Raw genomic sequence first — 20784 nt, 5'->3', positions numbered from 1 at the left:
CATTTTGTATTCAGTTTTGCTAATGATTTCACCTTACTTTATTTTACTAACTAAAATCGGCTCTAAAATTTATAGAACTCGAAAACAATTAACGCAATAAAAACCAGGTGATCAGTACATATTTTTTTAATCAAGTTGAATGTTTTTCCAAAACCGGCTCACTGCTCTAATTCAAAGCAAAGAATATTAGTTAACTGACTCAAAGAAGATTCTTTGCTTTAGCTTCTCTAAAAGTAAAAATGGGCCTTTTTAAGTGGGCCTCAGCCTTAAGTCATTAATTTACCGCCATATCCTTCTTCCGGTTCTCCATTAATGGCAACGGTTGTATTAAACCGGTCAAAACGAGTTATGAAGCAAAGGGCAAATCAGTCACAACAGAACACAAAAGTCTGTCTTGTCTCGGAGATCGCAAAGCTACCCTTCTCTGTTCACTCTGCACAACACACTCTCTCTCCTCCATTTCAAAAAAGTTTCTTACTTTCCTTCACTCTTTCTCTCTCTCCTCAACAAGAAGAGAGATTTATTGATATATTGAATGTCGGTTATGTATATTCGGTTTAGTCTTTGTACATTGATACCCGGTTTGTTCCGGTTAGGTTGTTACAACAATTGTATATAGTCATTTGACTACGTTAATGAGAAACTAACAGAAAGTTTCCCTATTTTGTCTTTTCTCTCTCAAGCATCTTCCTCCATTGTAGTGCCCAAGAGAGCTTTCTGTTCAAACTTCATTTCACTAAAATGGTATCAGAGCGTTGAGCTCTAGCTCAACATCGTTTTCTCGTTCCGTTTCCGCTTCGATCGATCTAAGTTTCATCGTTTTCTGCTCCGATGGTGGTCACTCTTCGTCGCAATCGCCGTACGGGTCGTTTCGCTCGTGCAGGTAGCTCGAATCCTCCCGTTGCTAGCCCCGCCTCTGTTCCCGAGGCTGTTCCAACTCCGCTCGTGGAGAATCCGTTTGCTCTTGCTGCACTGATGAACCCAGATAGCGTCCACTCTCCGTTGTTTCTCCATCACGCCGATCATCCAGGTCTGTCGATTGTCTCGGTTCAGCTGGATGGATCGAACTATGGTCAATGGAGCTCTGCGATGAAGATAGCACTGGATGCGAAGAACAAAATCGCTTTCATCGACAACTCTCTTCCTCGTCCGGCTGAAGGTAATCCTCTGTTTCGGATCTGGTCTAGGTGCAACAGTATGGTTAAATCTTGGCTTTTGAACTCGGTCTCCAAACAAATCTATGGTAGTATTCTTTCTTTTGATGATGCTGCTCAGATTTGGAAGGATCTCCACGATCGTTTTCACAAAACCAACTTACCCAGGACTTTTCAACTCGTTCAACAAATCCAAGATCTACGTCAGGGTTCGATGGATTTGTCGGTTTACTACACGACGTTGAAAACTCTTTGGGATAATCTCGATAGCTCTGAGGTTGTTGATCCTTGTGCGTGCTGTCATGGTCTCAACTGCGCTGGCCAACGTCAAGCTCAAGCTAAGGTTGATCGTTCCAGAACCATCAAGTTCTTAGCTGGCTTGAGTGATAAATACTCTAGTATTCGTGGTCAGATAATCATGAAGAAGCCTCTCCCTGATTTGGCTGAAATCTGCAATATTCTTGACCAAGATGACAGTCAGCGAAGTTTCAACTCTCCTTTGGTTCCTGCTGCTTACCAAATCAGTTCTTCTCAAGCTTCTCCTGAGCCTCAGACTGTCTCTCAAGACGCTTTGTCTGCGGTTTCACCAGGATCTCTGAACGCTTTTCAAAAGAAGACAAATCGACCTACCTGTTCTCATTGTGGCATTGAGGGACACGTGATTGATCGCTGTTACAAGCTCCATGGATATCCCATTGGATGGAAGAAAGGTAAACCCATTCATGGCAAGCCGTCCTCTTCCCCTGCTGTAGCTGCTACTGTCACTACTTCCGACAAGTCATTCACTGGTGGTCTTGATTCTCTGGTTGGTAATATGAGTAAGGATCAGATTCAGAACTTTATTGCCTACTTCTCGTCTCAGCTTCAGCCTGCTTCCTCTGTGAACTACAGTGCTGGTAACTCTGAGGTCTCCATCAGTCAGTCTAGTCAGTCTGTTGCTAGTCCTTCTGGTATTTCTTTTTCACCCTCCACATTCAGTTTCATTGGTATTCTTACTGTCTCTGAATGTGTGACTACTGTGAAAACTTGGATTATTGATTCTGGTGCGACACACCATGTATCACATGACAAATCTCTATTTGTTACGCTTGATACATCCGTTAAGCATCATGTGAATCTTCCCACTGGTCAAACAGTTGCTATTGGAGGAGTTGGCTCTGTTGTTATCAACAAAGCTGTCACTTTGCAGAATGTTTTATACATACCTGCATTCCGTTTGAACCTTATCAGTATCAGTTCCTTAACCACAGACCTTGGTTCTCGGATTATTTTTGATCCTGAATGTTGTCTAATTCAGGATCTTTCCAAGGGATTGATGATTGGAAGAGGTAGAAGAATAGCGAACCTATACATCTTGGATGGAGAGGATTCAGCTTATGAAGAAGCTACTTCATCTTCTTTTGTTGCAAATTCTGTTATTGATGCTTCTGTTTGGCATCGCAGACTCGGTCACACTTCTTTTACGCGTTTAGACAATCTTGCAAATGTACTTGGGATTTCAAAACTTAAGAATAAAGGATTAGTACATTGCGATATTTGTCAACGAGCTAAACAAAAGAAGTTGCCTTTTCCTTTACGGCAGAATATGTGTTCAACCATTTTTGAGCGTCTTCACATCGACGTTTGGGGTCCATTCTCTGAAGAAACTCAGGATGGTCATCGTTACTTTCTCACCATTGTCGATGATCACTCTCGTGTTACATGGATTTATCTTCTCAAGCATAAGAGTGATGTGCTGCAAGTGTTTCCTTCCTTCATCTCAATGGTTGAAACACAGTTCAACACAAAGGTCAAGTCTGTGCGCTCAGACAATGCACCGGAGTTACGTTTTGATGATCTTTATAAACGCAAAGGGATTATCTCATATCATTCCTGCCCTGAGACACCTGAACAGAACTCAGTGGTAGAGCGCAAACATCAACACATCCTTAACGTTGCAAGGGCTCTTCTCTTTCAGTCTCATGTTCCTTTGTCTCTATGGGGTGAGTGTGTACTCACGGCGGTTTTCCTTATCAACAGGACGCCTTCACCTCTCCTTGACAATAAGACTCCATTCGAGATTTTACATCAAAAGGAACCTGAATATATTCATTTGAAGACCTTTGGCTGTTTGTGCTATGCAAACACCTCACCGGCACATCGTCATAAGTTTCAAGATCGCGCTAAAGCTTGCGTCTTCCTTGGTTATCCTTCTGGATACAAGGGGTATAAGCTTTTGGATCTTCAAAGTAACAGGATTTTTATCTCCCGTAACGTGGTCTTTTATGAGGATATCTTTCCTTTTCATAGACCTGCCACTACCAGTGATGCTGAGATATTTTTCCCACCTGTTGGTATGGCTACTCATGATCATCAAGCCTCTACATCCGGTGATGAACCTTTCTCTGATCATCCCGCTGATTCTGCTCCAGCTGATACTCGCAGAGTCTCCAAACCACCAAGCCACCTCAAGGATTATCATTGTTATGCAGTGAACTCTTCTACTGAACATCCTGTCTCCAACGTTCTCTCTTATGATGCTCTGTCAGATCCTTATATGATATTTATTAACGCTGTTAATAGTATCCCCGAGCCCTCTACCTATGCTCAGGCGCTCAAGCTTAAGGAATGGTGTGCATCAATGGACATTGAGATTACTGCTCTTGAGGATAATGGAACTTGGTTGATTTGTTCTTTACCTGAGGGCAAGAAAGCCGTGGGCTGCAAGTGGGTCTACAAAGTGAAACTAAACGCTGATGGAACATTGGAAAGATACAAATCTCGCCTTGTAGCCAAGGGTTATACCCAACAAGAAGGTTTGGACTATGTCGAGACATTCTCTCCTGTTGCCAAACTCGCCACTGTCAAGCTCCTTCTTGCTGTTGCAGCTGCAAAAGGCTGGTCTCTTTCTCAGCTCGATATCTCCAATGCTTTCCTCAATGGTGATCTTGAGGAAGAGATTTACATGACTTTACCACCTGGATATGCAGCAAGACAGGGGGAATCTCTTCCTCCCAACGCAGTTTGCAAGCTCAAGAAGTCATTATATGGTTTAAAACAGGCTTCACGCCAATGGTTTTTGAAATTCTCTACAACTTTACTTGAATTGGGATTTCATACTTCTTCTGGTGATCACACTTTATTCTTGAAGAATTCTGGAGATGTTTACATGGCAGTTCTTGTCTATGTTGATGACATAATCATTGCCAGCAGTTGTGATAAAGCTGCTGATTTGCTCAAAACAGCTTTGAAAACGTCCTTCAAGCTTCGAGATTTGGGGACTCTTCGTTATTTCCTCGGTTTGGAAATTGCTCGGTCTTCTACTGGTATCAACATCTGTCAGCGAAAGTATGTTCTTGATCTCTTGACAGAAACTGGTCTCATTGGTTCGAAACCTTCATCTATTCCAATGGACCCTAGCATCAAACTCTCGCTTGAAGATGGTGAACTCTTATCTGATGTGGAATCTTACCGACGTCTTATAGGAAAGCTGTTGTACCTCACCTTTACTCGACCTGATATCACTTTTGCAGTGCATAAGCTATGTCAGTTCACTTCAGCTCCCCGTGCTCCTCATCTACAAGCTGCGTACAAAGTCCTACGCTATCTCAAAGGCACCATTGGTCAAGGATTGTTTTATCCAGCTCAGTCAGACTTGAAACTTTCTGCATTTGCTGATGCAGATTGGAGTACTTGTCCTGACACTCGACGTAGTGTCTCTGGATTTTGTATGTTTGTTGGACCAGCTTTGATCTCTTGGAAATCAAACAAACAAGATGTGGTCTCCAACTCTTCTGCAGAATCTGAGTATCGCGCCATGTCTGATGCAGTCCGAGAGATGCTCTGGTTTCGGAATCTTCTTGAAGATTTTTGGCTTGATATTTCTGAGGCTGCTCCTCTCTACTGTGACAACACAGCGGCTCTTCATATCGCAAACAACTCTGTGTTCCATGAACGTACGAAACACATGGAACGTGCTTGCCACATTGTTAGAGAACGCGTGAAGATGGGGCAGATCAAGACTCTTCATGTACGGTCAGCAAATCAACTTGCAGATTTGCTCACTAAGCCGCTCTATCCTAATCCTTTCCGACATCTCTTAGGCAAGATGGGCATTACTAACATATATGCGCCATCTTGAGGGGGAATATTGATATATTGAATGTCGGTTATGTATATTCGGTTTAGTCTTTGTACATTGATACCCGGTTTGTTCCGGTTAGGTTGTTACAACAATTGTATATAGTCATTTGACTACGTTAATGAGAAACTAACAGAAAGTTTCCCTATTTTGTCTTTTCTCTCTCAAGCATCTTCCTCCATTGTAGTGCCCAAGAGAGCTTTCTGTTCAAACTTCATTTCACTAAAAAGATTCTCTCTCTACCAAACCCACAAACTCCTGAAACCAACTCTGTCCATTGTTCTGTAATAGAGAGAGAGAGAGAGACATGAAAACCCCAGATAAACCCATCTTCTACTTGTTCCTAATCCTAGCTTCGAGCTCACTCTTCTTCACAGCGACGACAGCTAAATCAACAATCGAGCCATGCTCAAGCAACGACACCTGCAACTCCCTACTCGGCTACACGCTCTACACCGACCTCAAAGTCTCCGAAGTCGCCTCCCTCTTCCAAGTCGACCCAATCTCCATCCTCCTCGCCAACGCCATCGACATCTCCTTCCCCGACGTCGAGAACCACATCCTCCCCTCCCACCTCTTCCTCAAGATCCCCCTCACCTGCTCCTGCGTCGACGGGATTCGCAAATCCGTCTCCACGCGTTACAAGACCCGCCCTTCCGACACGCTAGCTTCCATCGCCGGCTCTGTCTACGGCGGCTTGGTCTCCGCCGAGCAGATCCAGGAGGCTAACTCGGTTACCGACCCCTCGGTGCTTGATGTCGGGACGAGTCTCCTCGTCCCCCTGCCGTGCGCTTGCTTCAACGGGACGGATAATTCTCTGCCGGCGGTTTATCTGTCGTATGTGGTGAAGGGTGTGGATACGTTGGCGGGGATAGCGAGGAGGTATGAGACTACGGTTACTGATTTGATGAATGTGAATGCTATGGGGGCTCCTGATGTTAGCTCCGGTGATATCCTCGCTGTTCCTTTGTCAGGTTTGGTCTATAAAGTTCTTGTCTTTATGGGTTTATATGATGGGAACTAGTTTCTATTGTTAGTTAATGTTGTAAAGTTGGGATCTTTGGTTGTTTCTTTAATTGTTTTTTTGTTTGTGTTGTGCGTTGATGTGAGTTTTGAGCGGCCGAAGGTTGAATAAGCAGTTTATATATGTTAATTGTAGTCAGTAGTGTTGCCAAGTTGGGATCTTTAGTGTGGCTTTGTCAGTCTTTGGTTGTTTTCTTTACTTTTTGTGCGTTGGTGTGAGTTTTGAGCTGCTAAAAGTTTGCATCTTTGTGGTGTTTACTTGTTTGCTAAGCTCTGTTTTGATGTTTGGTTTATGTATCTTCACCATGTCTCAGCTTGTGCTTATCTTTAGAAGTTTATATAATGGGAGTTAGTTTATATTTTTGGTGTAGCTTGTCTTTGGTTGTTTCCTTTAGTGTTGTTTGATTACATTTTGTGTTGTGTGAGTTTTGAGCTGCCAAAAGTTTACATCTTTGTGATGTTTTAATGATTGGTTCTGTATCTTCATCTTTGTGACAGCTTGTGCTTCTAATTTTCCCAAGTATGCTTCGGATTACGGATTGATAGTTCCAAATGGTAGCTACGCACTAGCAGCAGGCCACTGCGTGCAATGCAGCTGTGCGCTTGGGAGCCGCAGGTAATAACAATATCAAAAGATCCTCTCCTTACCTTCCTTCCTTCCTTCTCTCAAGCTAATGTTAAATTGGTTGTGGTGTGGTGTGGTGTGTGTGTGATGCAGTTTGTATTGTGAGCCTGCTTCTTTAGCCGTCTCTTGCTCGAGTATGCAGTGTACAAACAGCAACCTCATGCTCGGTAACATCACGGTCCAGCAGAGTAGCGCTGGCTGTAACGTGACGACTTGTGATTACAATGGTTTCGCCAACGGCACCATCTTGACCATGCTGACTAGATCTCTACAGCCACGATGTCCCGGGCCTCAACAGTTTGCGCCGCTTCTAGCTCCGCCTGATACTGTTCCTAAGGATCTAATGTATGCACCAGCGCCTTCACCGGATTATGATGGTCCAGGTTCAATAGCAGCTTCGCCAGGATCATCTGTGATTCCTCCAGGTGGTGGTTCCTTGCCGGGTAACCCTGCTAATGGTCCAGCTGGAAGCATCTCAACCGCTCCCACTGTCTACTCTTTTAGCTACTTCTTTATCATGTTTCTCATCTCCATCTCCTTTGTCTTCTCATGTTGATTGATCGACAACAATTTGTTTATTTTACCGCGCATTAAAACTCATTTGTGAGAGAATTCTTGACGAGTAAAACCGAAAAACTATTTATTATTTTGAACACAGAAAGTTTTAATCCCATCTAGGCCTGTGGTTTTGAACTGAACCAAATTCGCCTAACCAAAAACCGAACTGAAATTTTTGGCTAGATTGGTTATGGGTTCAGTTTGGCATGTTTATAAAAAAATTGCTTTTCAGCTTGGTCAGCTTTTCTACAAAAAAGGTTTTATTAGTCAAATTTTGAACCAAACTAACTGAATAACCAAAATTCCAAACCGAGCAGCTGAAATTATCTGAATTTAATTAAAATTAATTTAACCGAAAGATAATCGAACTAAAAAAACTCTAGTTAATTTTGGTAAAACTTTTAAAACCAAACTACCCGAATACCGAAACAGATTGTTTTCGATCAATTTGACAATATTTTGGTTGAACTGAACTATCCGAATTCCGAACTACCCCAACCCGCAGGCCTAATCTCATCAGTTACATGTGATCTGTAACAGTGGAATGCAGAAAATCATAAACCTAGAGAAAGTCAGAGAGATTCTACTCCAGCAGAGATAAATCAAAACACAATATCCTGTTCCACAGAAGATATAAATGAAAATGCGTTCTTTGATTGTAACAACTAACAAGTTGACTCTACAAAGGTGGGAGAATCTGTGATGTTACAAAATATAGCAAAGTAGCCTTCCAAGCCAAAAGTCTTTTAGATGAGTTTCTTCTTGTGGAAATATCGCTTCAGGTACCATATCTGTGCACCCGCTGCTGAAAGACAAACCCCAAGTGACATTATACTGAACCAAGCCACTCTTGCGTTGGTTGCTTCACTCACTTCTCGCATCTCCCCTTCCCTGTATCCCAAAATTTGCTTTACATATCACTATTTTGTAGGAGACAAAAGAGGTAGAGACGTACCTGTTCTTTATATACTCGATGTTCTCACGAATCGCTTGCACTAACCCCTCAAGTCTCGTTAACTGAAGCTCAACACCCTGCAAAAAACAATACACATTCATAACGATGTAGCAACACATCACAAAGAAGAAAAGAGAGGAGATGTTAATGTAAATGTAACTTGCCTCGATCTTTTCCTTTTTAGCAACAGAGTCCCAATCTTTGGCAGCGATACCAGTCTTCCAATCAATCCCAAGGGTCAACGGATTAGGTAGCGGATGACTGGAATCAACCGAGAAACAAGCCAAGTAGTTCCCTGTCTCTTGAGTTGTGAACGCAAACTGACCATGCGTTACATTGTCTTGGTGATGAAGATCGTTCCCATAAGGAGATGTTACCTACTCAAACCCCAATCAGACCAAAAAAAAAAAAACAAGTTTGCATCTTTAGAACTATTGATCCGTAGCACCAAAGCCACCGACATAAAGTTCACAACTTTGAACTCAATCGAATACATAAGTTTGATTCGGAGCCGTACCTTAGCGGAAACAGCAGGTGTGTTTCCAGGGTTCTGCTCATCGACGACGTAGTAATCAGCCATCACGACGACGTTGCTCTGTATCTCCTCGGAGACGCACTTGGTCCCTCCCGTCGCCGGAATCGTCAGCCATATAGCTTCGCCGTGATTCACCGTCAGCAGAAACAACACCACCGTTGAAATCGTAAAGATTCCTCTGATCGCCATCGGAGAGCAGCGAGGGTCTTCTTCTCTTTTTCTTACCCCGACCAAGTCCAACAAGCACAAGGGGAAGGTCAAAGTCCTTCCAAAACCAAACCAAAACAAAGACAGAGAGAGAGAGAGAGAGAGAGAGAGAGAGTTCACGCGCGCGTGTGTCTTAAATGACGCGAGTGGGAGGTGTTTCGTGTTTTAGGTGACTTGCTTCAACGTGTGATCAGCCAATCAGGTTGCGAATAATGGTTGACGTGGCGTGTCTTTAATGGAGGTAGCGCGTCATCGATTCTGATCGCACCTTCTGAATGGTTAAGAGGGTTCCGTTTGGTGGACTAACACAAAGTTTTGGATTGGACCCACGGTTATTTGTTCGGCCCATTCAAATTCGTAAATGGGCTTTCTGTACCACCTTCCCGCCTATCTATTATTTGTCATTATTTGTTTTGTTTCTACGCCTGGTTGAATGGACCGATTGTTTTTTCTTCTGTAACACATGTTTTCTTAATATGATCGTGAGTTCGAAGGATCACAACGTAAAATACAAATATCGAATAAAATAAAATCTTTATTCTTGCTAGAGGAACAACCATGTACGAGTCTTTTTTGTTGTTTACGAAACATACAATGTATGTAGGGATCTATCATGTTTTATGTCCCCACCTCAGTTTTAACTTTTTCAAAACCGACTAAATCATAGATCTGAATATACAAATAAAAGATTTGCTGATTCTTACAATTGTCCCTACACTGAAAAAATAGATATTTTTGGACAAAATATATAAATATGTGGTAATTCTCTCTACTCTTATGTTAGCTTTCGAGTGTAAGTTATGGGACAGTTAAATTCGTATATCGACAAGCTTCTTCTTGTTAAAATACAAGTGTTAATATTCAAAAAGTGAAACTGAAAGAAGCCACGATCAAGATGCTTCTTTAACTTCATGCAAACGCATATTTTTGCTGGAAAGCTGACAAGATTTGCCCATATTCTCTCATTTGGAGAGTTTTTGCGTAAAACCAAAGTGTGAAATCTCGAGACGAAGAGAACAAAAGTACCATCTCATGATTGATTAGTCGTATACCTTTGTGAGGAAGTCAAGGCTGTCCACATAGAACATGTTACCTTCCATTCTTTTCTCACATAAGATCATGTGCATCTTTGCGCGTCTTAAAGCTATATATATGCTTTTATTATTTCTTAAATCTATAAGTATATGCTTTCTCCTTTTCAATTGTTTATACCATTCTTAGCATATAGTATATTGATTAGGAGTGAGTGTGACGAGAGATAACGCGGTTTGGGTTTGGGTTGCAAAGATAGCAGATTGAGAACAGCTGTAATTTGAAGTCAATCTCTTACTTCACTCTTCCTTCTCATTTCTCACTATCTATTGTTTTCTTTGGATTTTGCTACATTATTCATCAAATATTAAACTGGATTTGTGACACAATACGGTAATAAATATTTAACGAAAATATGATCAATGATAAAATTGACGATATAGTTAAACTCGTAGGTCTTTATAAAACAATTCAAATAATGTAGTCAGGTGTAAATTTTTATAAAAAATAAATAAAATTGCCGGTTAAAATCGTTTATATAAGTATTTTAGAATTTGTAATAGAATAATATATTAATGAAGTTGAAGAAAGGTGCGAAAATAACAGTAACGCCACATATGGCGGGGTGAAAACATACACGTTTTCGAGTTAGATAGTTAGAGTAATACGCTTTGGTAGACCGTAGACGTCAATCTAATAAAGTTTAATAACTGAAAGTCTGAAACAAACGATAAAATATTACAAGAAAGAACTTTTATGTGCATGTTGAGAGACTTTACCGTCAAGCTTTTTAATGAATACGATAAGTATAACTTGAGACTAGACCTCATGTTTTAATCGGTAAACAATAAACGTAGGCCCATAAAGCCATAACTAACCATCTCTTTCTTCTTTTCCCTTTTATTAGAACCATCCATCTCTTTCTTGGAAAGATCGTATATGACTCAACGCGTTAAACGTAGCTGTAATCTATAATCTCCTGATAGTGGCGATAGCTACTTATAGTCAATATAAAAGAAAATTGATATATCAAATTCACAACCAAAGAATATTGTATTTAGATCACTTCTTGATTTGCTCAGCAAGTGGCTTCCGACTTCCGTACGCTATATAGTAGTATATACTATTCCTAGCAATATTGGCTCCACTCGTTGATTATTCTTTGGACAAATATCAATCTTATTGGTAACAATACAAACCATAAAATAAAATAAACGAAAAAAATCAAACGAACAAGTTTGTAAAACAAATGATGAAACATAATTTGGTTTCCTATAATGGACAAAAGTTCACGTAATAGTATACCGATTTACATCTGCAAACATAGTTTCCTCTAAATTTCAAGATTCTTAGTTATTCTACTTTGAGTTAACATTACAGAAATTTAATATGAAGATGCAAATCTAGCAAAAAGGTTAAAAGAAAGCCATGTTCACAGTTCAAAAAAATAAAAAGCCACGTTCAGGTTCATTGTTCGAACTTTGAACACTTAACATGCATCCATATTCGATTAATAATTAGATGCGAAAGATAAAAATAATTATTTTTAAATGAGCAAGAAACAAATTTGTATTAATGACGATTGACAGTTTGCTATGATAAACAAAAAATAGAAGAAAAACACCTGTCATGCACCAAAATGTCACATTCATATACAGTAAACCATACTATATCACAATTGACCCTATTGTAGATTTATATCAAATAAATAATATTTCTTCCCTCGTCTCCCATACCCCTTCATATCAATCTACCTCTATATATAATCTCCTCACCTCACCTCACATAAACACTCATCCAAAAATCTCTAGCCATCACCAACAACAATAAGAACTCAAGAACAATCTCCTCATCGCTTGATAAATACCACATTGTCCAATCAATCTACGTAGCCTCGGATCAATACACACAACACCATTACAATGGTGAAACAAGAACTCAATATCAAGAAGGAAATGTCATTGTCACCTTCGTCTTCTCCTAAGACCAAGAGCAAGAAGAATAAGATTAAGAAGTACAAAGGAGTGAGGATGAGAAGTTGGGGATCATGGGTGTCTGAGATTAGGGCACCAAATAAAAAGACAAGGATTTGGTTGGGCTCTTACTCAACAGCTGAAGCAGCAGCTCGGGCTTATGATGTTGCACTCTTGTGTCTAAAAGGCCCTCAAGCCAATCTCAACTTCCCCAGCTCTGCTTCTTCACACCTTCTGTTAGATGAAAAGACCCATTTGTCCCCCAAATCCATCCAAAAAATTGCCGCTCAAGCAGCCAACAATTCATTTGACCTTTTTGCTCCCTCTTCATCGGCAGATTCGTCGCCGTCCGATCATGATCAACATCCTGATGACATGCAATCTTTGATAGGGTCTTTCGTAGACAATCGTGTGTCTTTGATGGATCCATCATCATCGTGGTATGACAATGATCATAATGGGATGTTCTTCTTCGATGATGGAGCTCCGTTTAATTACTCTCCTCCACTGAACACGACCACGAATATGGTCGATGGGTATTTCTACGAAGATGCTGATATTCCACTTTGGAGTTTCAGTTGATCTGACGGTCCAGAATACATACTTTACTATATATGTTTTATTATTTACAAAATTCTTTTTATATGTTAATTAATTTACCTTACACAAAAATGTTAACTAATTTACCCTTGTCGTAATTATACCTTTCAAATTGTATGTCAATATTGCAATACGTTTGGGAGTTGAGAGGTGGGCGGGCGGCCTAGGAAGATCACATGAACAAGAAGCCTTTTTGTCACTTCTTTGACTTTTCAAGTGATTTTTCCTTTTAATTAAGTTTTACTGATAGCATGTTGTATCATTGTAAAGAATATATATAATATATATAATATATATTGCAGTATGTTTATGAAATTAATCTGGTGCTCAATATTTGAATTTTGTTAAATTTTCAACTTATTTGCGTGTATATATGACATATATGCCGAGTAGGTATGTAATGGTTTTGCAACCCAGCACATTATCTTTGCACTGAATTTCTTATTTTGGTAAGTGGTAAACCTACACTACAAGGAAAAGTATGATTTCTGACCACCAAATCCGATAGAAATTGGTCAAAACAACGAGTTTTTGTCCAATCTCTGACCACATAAAGTCGTCGGAAAAGCTCCGTCAGAAATTTATTTTGGTCAGAAAATTGTCAAATATTTTTGACCAAAATAATGGTCATAAAAGTCATCAGAAATTATCGTCGGTAAACGGTCAAAAATTCCTGACCATTTTCTAACGTATTACTGTCAAATTTTATCTACAAATATCTGACCACTTATTGACCTCTTTGTTGTAAAATTTTTGACGAATTTGTGATCATTTATTCTTGATGAAATTCTGACCATTTATAAAATTAATTAATTTAATTATTTATTAATCAATAAAATTGCAATGAAAATCTAAAAGACTAAATCAAATATATTTTAGACTTGAAACCTACTTAAACATTTAACATTAAAATAGTTTTAGCAAAATATTTTGCTAAAGTCTTAAAACAACCGTTAAAGTTACAATAGAGTTCATTACTAAAGCTTTAACCAAAAAACTACAAGCATAATATGTAACACACGTTTGTTACTAAAGCTTCTTCTTCTACAAGCATAAGACTACAAGCATAAGACTTATTCTTGAGTTGCATCTTCATCTTCTTGAAGCAAATCTGGAAATTTGCTGACAACCTTAGATGCTAAGTTTTGCAAATACTGTATAACCTTATCTTTCTCAGCTTTGTCATTCTCCAGTGTCACAATCTTCTCTGTTGCCATAGCAATCTTCTCATCAGCTATTGCTATCTTCTCGTTTGCAATCCGTAGTTGTTCTTCTTGGTCCAAATTTGACATGAAAGAAGCTGAAGAAGGTACTTGTCCCGGGTCCGGCAGTGTTCCAAACCCAAAACGGTGACCCTTAATGACAGGGATTTCCTGTAGAATGAGAAATATATAAGGAAAGCACAAAGATTTGCAAAAAAAAAATAAACTAACTAACTTAACCTTTAAAACCAGATTGTTGATATGTGCTTGGGTAAGAAGGTTTGTCTCAGTTGATCCACCTTGAGTTAGCTGATCGTTTATCTTCTCCTTGACAGTCTCCACAATCCGCTTCACTTTTTTGTCAAGAATGTCACCAGTTTTGCGACTTCGATGTGCATCCGCAAGAAATGCTAGCATATCAGGCTCTTCCCCTCCATTATCAATGGTCTTACCAAAATGAAAACCAAAAAAATCAACCCACAGTAACTACAATTAGCCAAAGTATATTTAACAGTATAATTTACCATCTCGTCTTTGCGCCTTTCATAGGATTTTGCCCCTGTGTTGTGTATTGCAATACCAAAACCACCACGCTCACTTTTCCGGTTGGTAGAGTTTGTGGAAGACTTTGCTTGGACTTTTTCATCCTTCCACATCAAGTCGTAACCCAGCCAATTATCATCTGATACCCACTCCGGAGGATCTTTGTTAAGCTTCCATTTTTCTTTCCATTCACACAAATTGCTTGAAAAAGATTTCTGTGCCTTTTTCTCGTAAGCAATTTTTACGGTTTCAGTAATGCTCGGTTCCCAAGTAAATTGTTGCTGGAAAGTAAAGAAACTTTATAGTGAATGAAGAAAGAGTAAAAGATAAATTTACAGTGATAAATTTAGTACCGCAAATGCTCTGAACCATCTTGTTTTTGCATCACGAGGCAGATGTTTATAAGTAGGATATGGTCCTGGTAGGTCAGATTTCATCATCTTTAATATAGCTTTCGAAATTTTCCCATTATCATGCTTAAACCTAAAAAAAAAAAAAATCATTCTTTAAGTCATGGAAGTTTACTTCCACAAGTCACTGAAAATCAAAAAAATTATATCAAATAACACTTACCAAGTAGCGTTTCCACGCCTTAGTGGGTCGAGTACAGTGAGGCTCTCTCGTCCAGGAGCCCCCAGAAGATCATCTACTGTCATCTGAGGGATGTGCGCTGCAGTAGGAGGAGTCGAAGTGGATGGAATGTCTCTGAAGTTGGTATTGCCCGGATTTGGTTGAGAGAAGTAAGTCTCAAATCCCTGAAATGTGTCAACAAAACTTGGTGTTCCATCACCAACTGGATTTTGTTGAAGATAACGCAGAAAATCTTCTCGAGTAGGCATCGTATGGAATAAATCTTGAGAATTTTTTTTTCTCCGCCGCTGAAGCTGAGACGACAGAGTTAAAAGGAAGTTTAGATTATAGGTTAAAGTAATTTGACTTTATCACCAAAACCCACTACACGACATCGTTTAAATATTTTTTAATCTTAGTTACATTATTAAAAAAAAGGGACACTGGATACAATGTTTTTTTTAATAAAGGTTTCTAATTTAAAAATAAAACATGTCACTATATACATAATAAACTAATGTCATAAAACGTACCAGTGAAATTGATTATTCAGAATCAGAATATTCTGAGGATGCTGAATCAGTGCATTCTTCAAATTCACTAAGCTCCTCTTCGGAAATCTCCAATATATTTTCCAATGTTGCTTCTTCAAAATCAGTCAAAGGTATTGGTTCCACCGAATGATCAATCGAACCTACAAAACCAACTGAGGTTTGCTGCAATGGGTCCTTCTCAGACATTCCGCACACTCTACCCCTCGGAATAATATGTGTGACTGTTACCCATGGATCTTTTTTGTGCTTAATGCGAGGGTAACAAATATAGCACACTTGATCCGCTTGTGATGCAAGGATGAAAGGATCATATTTGTTGAGTCTCTTTGATGAATTAACCTCAATCACACCAAATTCAGTATGCCTTACACCACTTCCAAGCTGTGGGTTGTACCAATCGCATAGGAACAATATGCATTTTAAATTTATGATTCCTGGATATTCAACTTCTAAGATTTCTTTGAGAAGACCATAATATGTTGTATCTCCAGCTTGCACAAATATTCCAGAGTTCACCGTTGGTGTAGTATTTCCTTCACGGGACACCTTAAAAGCATAACCACGTGTGAAATATGCTGGTGAGCTCACTGCTAGTGACAAAGGACCACCCACTAACTCCTCGAACCAATTGTCTATTTTTTCACCCCTAGTCAAACACATGCCCACCTATAACAAAAATTAGTAATTAATAACTGTTTGCAAATAAATTATGATATAAATAAATTAAAGATGATCTTACATAGAATTTCAACCAGTTTGCATATTCCATATGTTTTATCGCTAAAATTTGATTTTCAGAGTGGTACGGGTAGGCCTCCCTTAGTTGAGCATCATAGATCCTGCAACAGTAAACTTTTAGAATATTTTTCTATGGAAGTGAAAAATTCACAACTTAAAAAAAAAAATTATACCTTTCGTATTGCAGTAGTTCGTCACAGTTGAGAAGAATATACATATGTAAGTGTCTAATCTCTTCATCTGTTAACCAGCGTTTTTTGCGTTTTCCACTTAGTCGTCCTACTTGTGCAAAGATATCTGGAACATCGGATATGTAATGGGGCTTTTCTCCTCCATCGTCATTACGGCCCGGTTTTCTACTCTTTGTTTGAATATGTGGGGCAAAGTAGTAAGCAGAGAAGTTTGATGTTTCTTCTTTAATTGTCTGAGCGACAATAGAACCCTCAACTCTACTTAAATTTTTGACCTTTTTCTTCAAGTGAAACATAAACCGCTCGAAGGGATACATCCACCTGTATTGAACTGGACCACCAAGTTCTGCTTCTCTAGGAAGGTGAATTGCTAGATGTTCCATTACATCAAAAAAAGATGGTGGAAAAATCTTTTCAAGATTGCAAAGAATAATTGGTATGTTCGACTCCAATTGTCGAATTCCATCAAATGTGAGTGATCTTGTGCAAAGATCTCGGAAAAAAGCACTTATCCCAGCAATAGCTTCATGAACATCTTTTGGTAGGAGTCCCGCAAATGCAAATGGAAGTAAGCGTTGCATGAAAACATGGCAATCATGACTTTTCATCCCAGATAACCGTTCTTCTTGACTATCAACACAATTCCTTAGATTAGAAGCATATCCATCAGGGAATTTAACGCTACTTAATAGCCACTGAATAAACACTTCCTTTGCAGCTGGACTCAATCTAAACTTGGGAGTAGGACCTTTTCCGTTGGCCATAATATGTAGCTCCTCTCGTGCACATATACCAGGCAAGTCTAGTCTGGACTTTAAGTTGTCTTTTGTCTTCCCTTGGACATTTAAAACTGTGTTCATAATGTTATCGAAAAAATTCTTTTCAATGTGCATGACGTCTAGATTATGCCGTAGTAAATGGTCTTTCCAATACGGCAAATCCCAAAAAATACTCTTTTTATGCCAGTTATGATACTCGCCATAACCATCGACTGGGCCATGCCCATTTCCACCGCATTCAGCCGTCGTATCTGCCCCAAAATCTCCAATCTGCCTCAATAAATAGTTACCATCTAACTCTGGTGGTGGTGGATCATGAACAACTTTTCCCTTTGTAAACAATGTCTGGCTTCGGCGATAAGGATGTGAACTTGGTAGAAATCTTCTATGACAATCAAACCAACACGTCTTTCTTCCATGTTTCAACTGAAATGCATCAGTACTATCCTGGCAATGTGGACACGATAACCTTCCATGTGTTGTCCATCCAGACAACATTCCATATGCAGGAAAATCACTGATAGTCCACATAAGCACTGCATGCATCTTGAAGTTCTGTCTGCATGAAATGTCAAATGTTTCGACACCATTTGCCCATAACTCTTGCAACTCATAAATCAGCGGCTGTAAGAACACATCTAGAGATCGTTTGGGATGTTCTGGACCAGGAACAAGTATGGTGAGAAATAGAAACTCTCGTTTCATGCACAAAGAGGGGGGCAAATTGTAAGGTGTGACAATTACTGGCCATAATGAATATTGCCTTCCATGTTTTCCAAATGGGTTAAAACCATCAGTACATAATCCAAGGTAGACGTTTCTGCTCTCTGATGCAAATTCCTCATAAACTGATTGAAAGTGCTTCCATGCTTTTGCATCTGAGGGATGCACAATTTCTCCTTCACTTGAGTGCTCTTTATGCCATCTCATAGCACTTGCTGTGCGTTCCGATTGATATAACCTTTTAAGCCTATCAGCTAATGGCAAATACCACATACGTTTATATGGAACCTTAGCTCTTCCACTAGTGACCTTAAATCGGGGTTTACCACAAAATTTACATGCTAAGTAGTTCGCATCGACTTTCCAGTAAATCATACAGTTGTCGATGCAAACGTCTATCATTTGAAATGGCAAACCTAGACCCGAAACAAGTTTATCGACCTCGTCGTAAGAAGCTGGACACATATTATCTTCGGGAAGATAATCTTTCACAAAATCAGCAATTGCATCTACACAATCTTCTGCCAAATTAAAATCTGATTTTATGGTCATCATCCTAGTTGCAGCCGATAAAGGAGAATGATCTTTTTTACAACCCTCATATATTGGATGCTTAGCTGCATCCAACATATCAAAAAATCTCCTTGCTTCTAAATTTGGTTCCTCAACTCTCTCTCCGTCTTCTATAAACGAAGAGATGTTTTCACGAAATGCATCGTTTACCATTTGCATTGTATCACTAGATTCAACTACCATTCTAGGTTCTTCTAAATTAACCGGCACATATTCACTAGTACTAGGCATATTTCCAGTATCAACTTCCCCATGAAAATACCATATTTTATAATTAGGTGTAAATCCATATTGATACAAATGATTCCATACTCTTTCAATAGGAATGAATTTACTATTATCGCAACGAATACAAGGACAAAACGTCTTACCTTCTCTCAAAGTAATCTCTTGATTTCCAGCAAAACGCATGAACTCGTTCAGCCCTTCCGCAAACTCTTTTGAAATTTGCCCATTTGAATCCCATTGATCGTACATCCATCTACGAAAGTTAAAAATATGTGAAGACATTTTCAGTGTTGTTTTCTTGACTTTGAATCTGTCTGTAGATTACAAATGAATCAAATGCCTTATATAGATGATATACGACTAACGGCTAGTTGGCAAAGTAAATGAAAAATCATATTTTTTGATCATTTTCCGACCACTGTCCCAACCGTTGGGAACGGCTAAACTTTTTAAAATAACTGACCACTTTCTGATTAGTTTCTGACCAATATTCTGACAATTATAATGTGGTCAAAATTCAGTCACAAATTACTGACCATTTTTTAACCAATTTTTTTGGTCAGTAATTTCCGATCACTTTTTGTCCATTTATTTAGATCGTCATTAAATGATCAGTTTATGGTCGGAAACGGTTTTGACCAACTTAAGTGGTCAGAAAATTGGTTAGAATTCACTATGTTTTGTTGTAGTGCTAGTGGTATGTATATAATTAACAATCATTAGTTACAAGACATTATTGATAAAGATAATTAGATGATAGTGGTAAAGTTCTTTAGATGATGTATATACATGCAAGCAAACTTTTTCCCAATGTCTCTTCCTAATTCATTAGTTTTTTTGGTCTAACCTTATTCATTAGTTGTTTGATTAAAAAACTATTATGTATAGTACTATTATTCAGAGGAATCTCACTGTTTCATGTGCCGTGGAAAAGTTTGGTATGGCAAATAATGCACATATTACTTGGGGACAGAGTTCATATCTTTGAAAATTGAACTATTATATTAAAAGTGAAATTTATTTTTTATAAAATTTATCGTTCTCTTTTCGTTTTGCTCTCTCATTGAGGTATAACAGAAGCGCAGTTACGTTAACAAATATAGTAATTTTATGATCCACTATTATAATCAATTCAAACTGATTTTAAATGTTCCAGCGTAGTCAATCGATTTAAATCACTAAAGTAAAACTGATTGCACTTTTGGTGTATAGTAGCTAACAGTAAGAAACTTTACCTTATTTTGTAGTAAGACATTCATATGATTCTTATCGCTTCAACATGGAATCTACTTTTGTAGATTATATAGCATTTCTTTGTCCAAGGGACATAAACTCCATTACTTGGGATTGAACATTGAAGCCACATGACTCGTCCCCTGCTCAACACTCTTTCGTGGTGTGGGCTGCGACGTCCATGGGCTTTTTGGCGTGTACCTATAAAAGTTAACGTTTAGACAAAGAAAAATCGAAAACTAGGCATTTCAAACCTTAAAAGAGTAAATGGGCTGTGTTGAGCATATAGAAATATAGGTAACGTTGATGGGGTTCGGTTAGGGCTTTTTGTAAATATCTTTTTTATAAATCGGACTACAATGCACTAAGACCATGATTAATTGAAAGTTCTTGAAGTGAAATTTTTATCGAAATATAAGAAACCGTCTCTTAATTTTTAACTAAAAAAAGCTAAGAATCACATTTTAAATATCTTATTAAGAACCGGTTTTTACCTTTTTTAGTTTAAAGTTAAGACAGTTTTTATATTTTCCTTAAAAATCTCTATTAATCATGCTCTTAGAGAATTCCAACTTTCATATCACGTATACAGAGTTTAATAAGTCACGTATACAGAGTTTAATAAGTCATTCGGTAAATAAAAGTAGCAAATAAGAAAACTTGTGATG

At 38.7% G+C, this 20784-nt stretch overlaps 5 protein-coding genes across 5 annotated transcripts; 2 read left to right on the top strand and 3 right to left on the bottom strand.

Moving 5' to 3' along the window:
- Nucleotides 1–348: 348 nt before the first annotated feature.
- LOC125577152 (lysM domain-containing GPI-anchored protein 1-like) lies at nucleotides 349–7569 on the top strand. Its single transcript, XM_048738057.1, has 4 exons — nucleotides 349–518; nucleotides 5505–6248; nucleotides 6796–6913; nucleotides 7016–7569. Exons 2-4 carry the CDS (start codon nucleotides 5582–5584, stop codon nucleotides 7476–7478), a joined length of 1248 nt encoding a protein of 415 aa, XP_048594014.1. The 5' UTR covers nucleotides 349–518; nucleotides 5505–5581; the 3' UTR covers nucleotides 7479–7569.
- Nucleotides 7570–8043: 474 nt separating this feature from the next.
- Nucleotides 8044–9307, bottom strand: LOC106425934 (transmembrane emp24 domain-containing protein p24delta5-like). The gene is made up of 4 exons (XM_013866647.3): nucleotides 8953–9307; nucleotides 8600–8812; nucleotides 8436–8512; nucleotides 8044–8371 (listed from the first exon to the last, which is right to left on the bottom strand). The coding sequence occupies exons 1-4, from the start codon at nucleotides 9157–9159 to the stop codon at nucleotides 8227–8229; spliced, it is 642 nt and encodes a 213-aa protein (XP_013722101.2). The 5' UTR covers nucleotides 9160–9307; the 3' UTR covers nucleotides 8044–8226.
- Nucleotides 9308–11719: 2412 nt separating this feature from the next.
- LOC106425935 (ethylene-responsive transcription factor ERF012-like) lies at nucleotides 11720–13101 on the top strand. The gene has a single exon (XM_013866649.3). It carries the CDS (start codon nucleotides 12132–12134, stop codon nucleotides 12762–12764), a length of 633 nt encoding a protein of 210 aa, XP_013722103.2. The 5' UTR covers nucleotides 11720–12131; the 3' UTR covers nucleotides 12765–13101.
- A 550-nt stretch (nucleotides 13102–13651) lies between these two features.
- On the bottom strand, nucleotides 13652–15414 carry LOC125577153. The gene is made up of 5 exons (XM_048738058.1): nucleotides 15101–15414; nucleotides 14881–15010; nucleotides 14509–14808; nucleotides 14225–14431; nucleotides 13652–14155 (listed from the first exon to the last, which is right to left on the bottom strand). Exons 1-5 carry the CDS (start codon nucleotides 15364–15366, stop codon nucleotides 13856–13858), a joined length of 1203 nt encoding a protein of 400 aa, XP_048594015.1. The 5' UTR covers nucleotides 15367–15414; the 3' UTR covers nucleotides 13652–13855.
- A 228-nt stretch (nucleotides 15415–15642) lies between these two features.
- On the bottom strand, nucleotides 15643–18886 carry LOC125576965. The gene is made up of 3 exons (XM_048737523.1): nucleotides 16563–18886; nucleotides 16391–16490; nucleotides 15643–16317 (listed from the first exon to the last, which is right to left on the bottom strand). The coding sequence occupies exons 1-3, from the start codon at nucleotides 18884–18886 to the stop codon at nucleotides 15643–15645; spliced, it is 3099 nt and encodes a 1032-aa protein (XP_048593480.1).
- Between the last annotated feature and the right edge of the window lie 1898 nt (nucleotides 18887–20784).

This window comes from Brassica napus, chromosome A8 (genome assembly GCF_020379485.1).
Source record: "Brassica napus cultivar Da-Ae chromosome A8, Da-Ae, whole genome shotgun sequence".
NCBI classification, from domain to species: domain Eukaryota; kingdom Viridiplantae; phylum Streptophyta; class Magnoliopsida; order Brassicales; family Brassicaceae; genus Brassica; species Brassica napus.
The sequence above is the reverse complement of the archived record's forward strand: the minus strand, read 5'-3'. Positions and strand labels throughout refer to the sequence as shown.

Coding starts and splice junctions, on each gene's coding strand:
- LOC125576965 (XM_048737523.1), bottom strand. CDS start 18,886: ATGCCTAGTACTAGTGAATATGTGCCGGTTAATTTAGAAGAACCTAGA. Junction 16,491..16,562: donor GAACTACTGCAATACGAAAG/GTATAATTTTTT, acceptor TTACTGTTGCAG/GATCTATGATGCTCAACTAA. Junction 16,318..16,390: donor CAAACTGGTTGAAATTCTAT/GTAAGATCATCT, acceptor TTTTTGTTATAG/GTGGGCATGTGTTTGACTAG.
- LOC106425935 (XM_013866649.3), top strand. CDS start 12,132: ATGGTGAAACAAGAACTCAATATCAAGAAGGAAATGTCATTGTCACCT.
- LOC125577152 (XM_048738057.1), top strand. CDS start 5,582: ATGAAAACCCCAGATAAACCCATCTTCTACTTGTTCCTAATCCTAGCT. Junction 6,249..6,795: donor CCTCGCTGTTCCTTTGTCAG/GTTTGGTCTATA, acceptor TCTTTGTGACAG/CTTGTGCTTCTAATTTTCCC. Junction 6,914..7,015: donor TGTGCGCTTGGGAGCCGCAG/GTAATAACAATA, acceptor TGTGTGATGCAG/TTTGTATTGTGAGCCTGCTT.
- LOC106425934 (XM_013866647.3), bottom strand. CDS start 9,159: ATGGCGATCAGAGGAATCTTTACGATTTCAACGGTGGTGTTGTTTCTG. Junction 8,813..8,952: donor CACCTGCTGTTTCCGCTAAG/GTACGGCTCCGA, acceptor GGGTTTGAGTAG/GTAACATCTCCTTATGGGAA. Junction 8,513..8,599: donor CTAAAAAGGAAAAGATCGAG/GCAAGTTACATT, acceptor TGTTTTTTGCAG/GGTGTTGAGCTTCAGTTAAC.
- LOC125577153 (XM_048738058.1), bottom strand. CDS start 15,366: ATGCCTACTCGAGAAGATTTTCTGCGTTATCTTCAACAAAATCCAGTT. Junction 15,011..15,100: donor AGGCGTGGAAACGCTACTTG/GTAAGTGTTATT, acceptor TTTTTTTTTTAG/GTTTAAGCATGATAATGGGA. Junction 14,809..14,880: donor GATGGTTCAGAGCATTTGCG/GTACTAAATTTA, acceptor TTTACTTTCCAG/CAACAATTTACTTGGGAACC.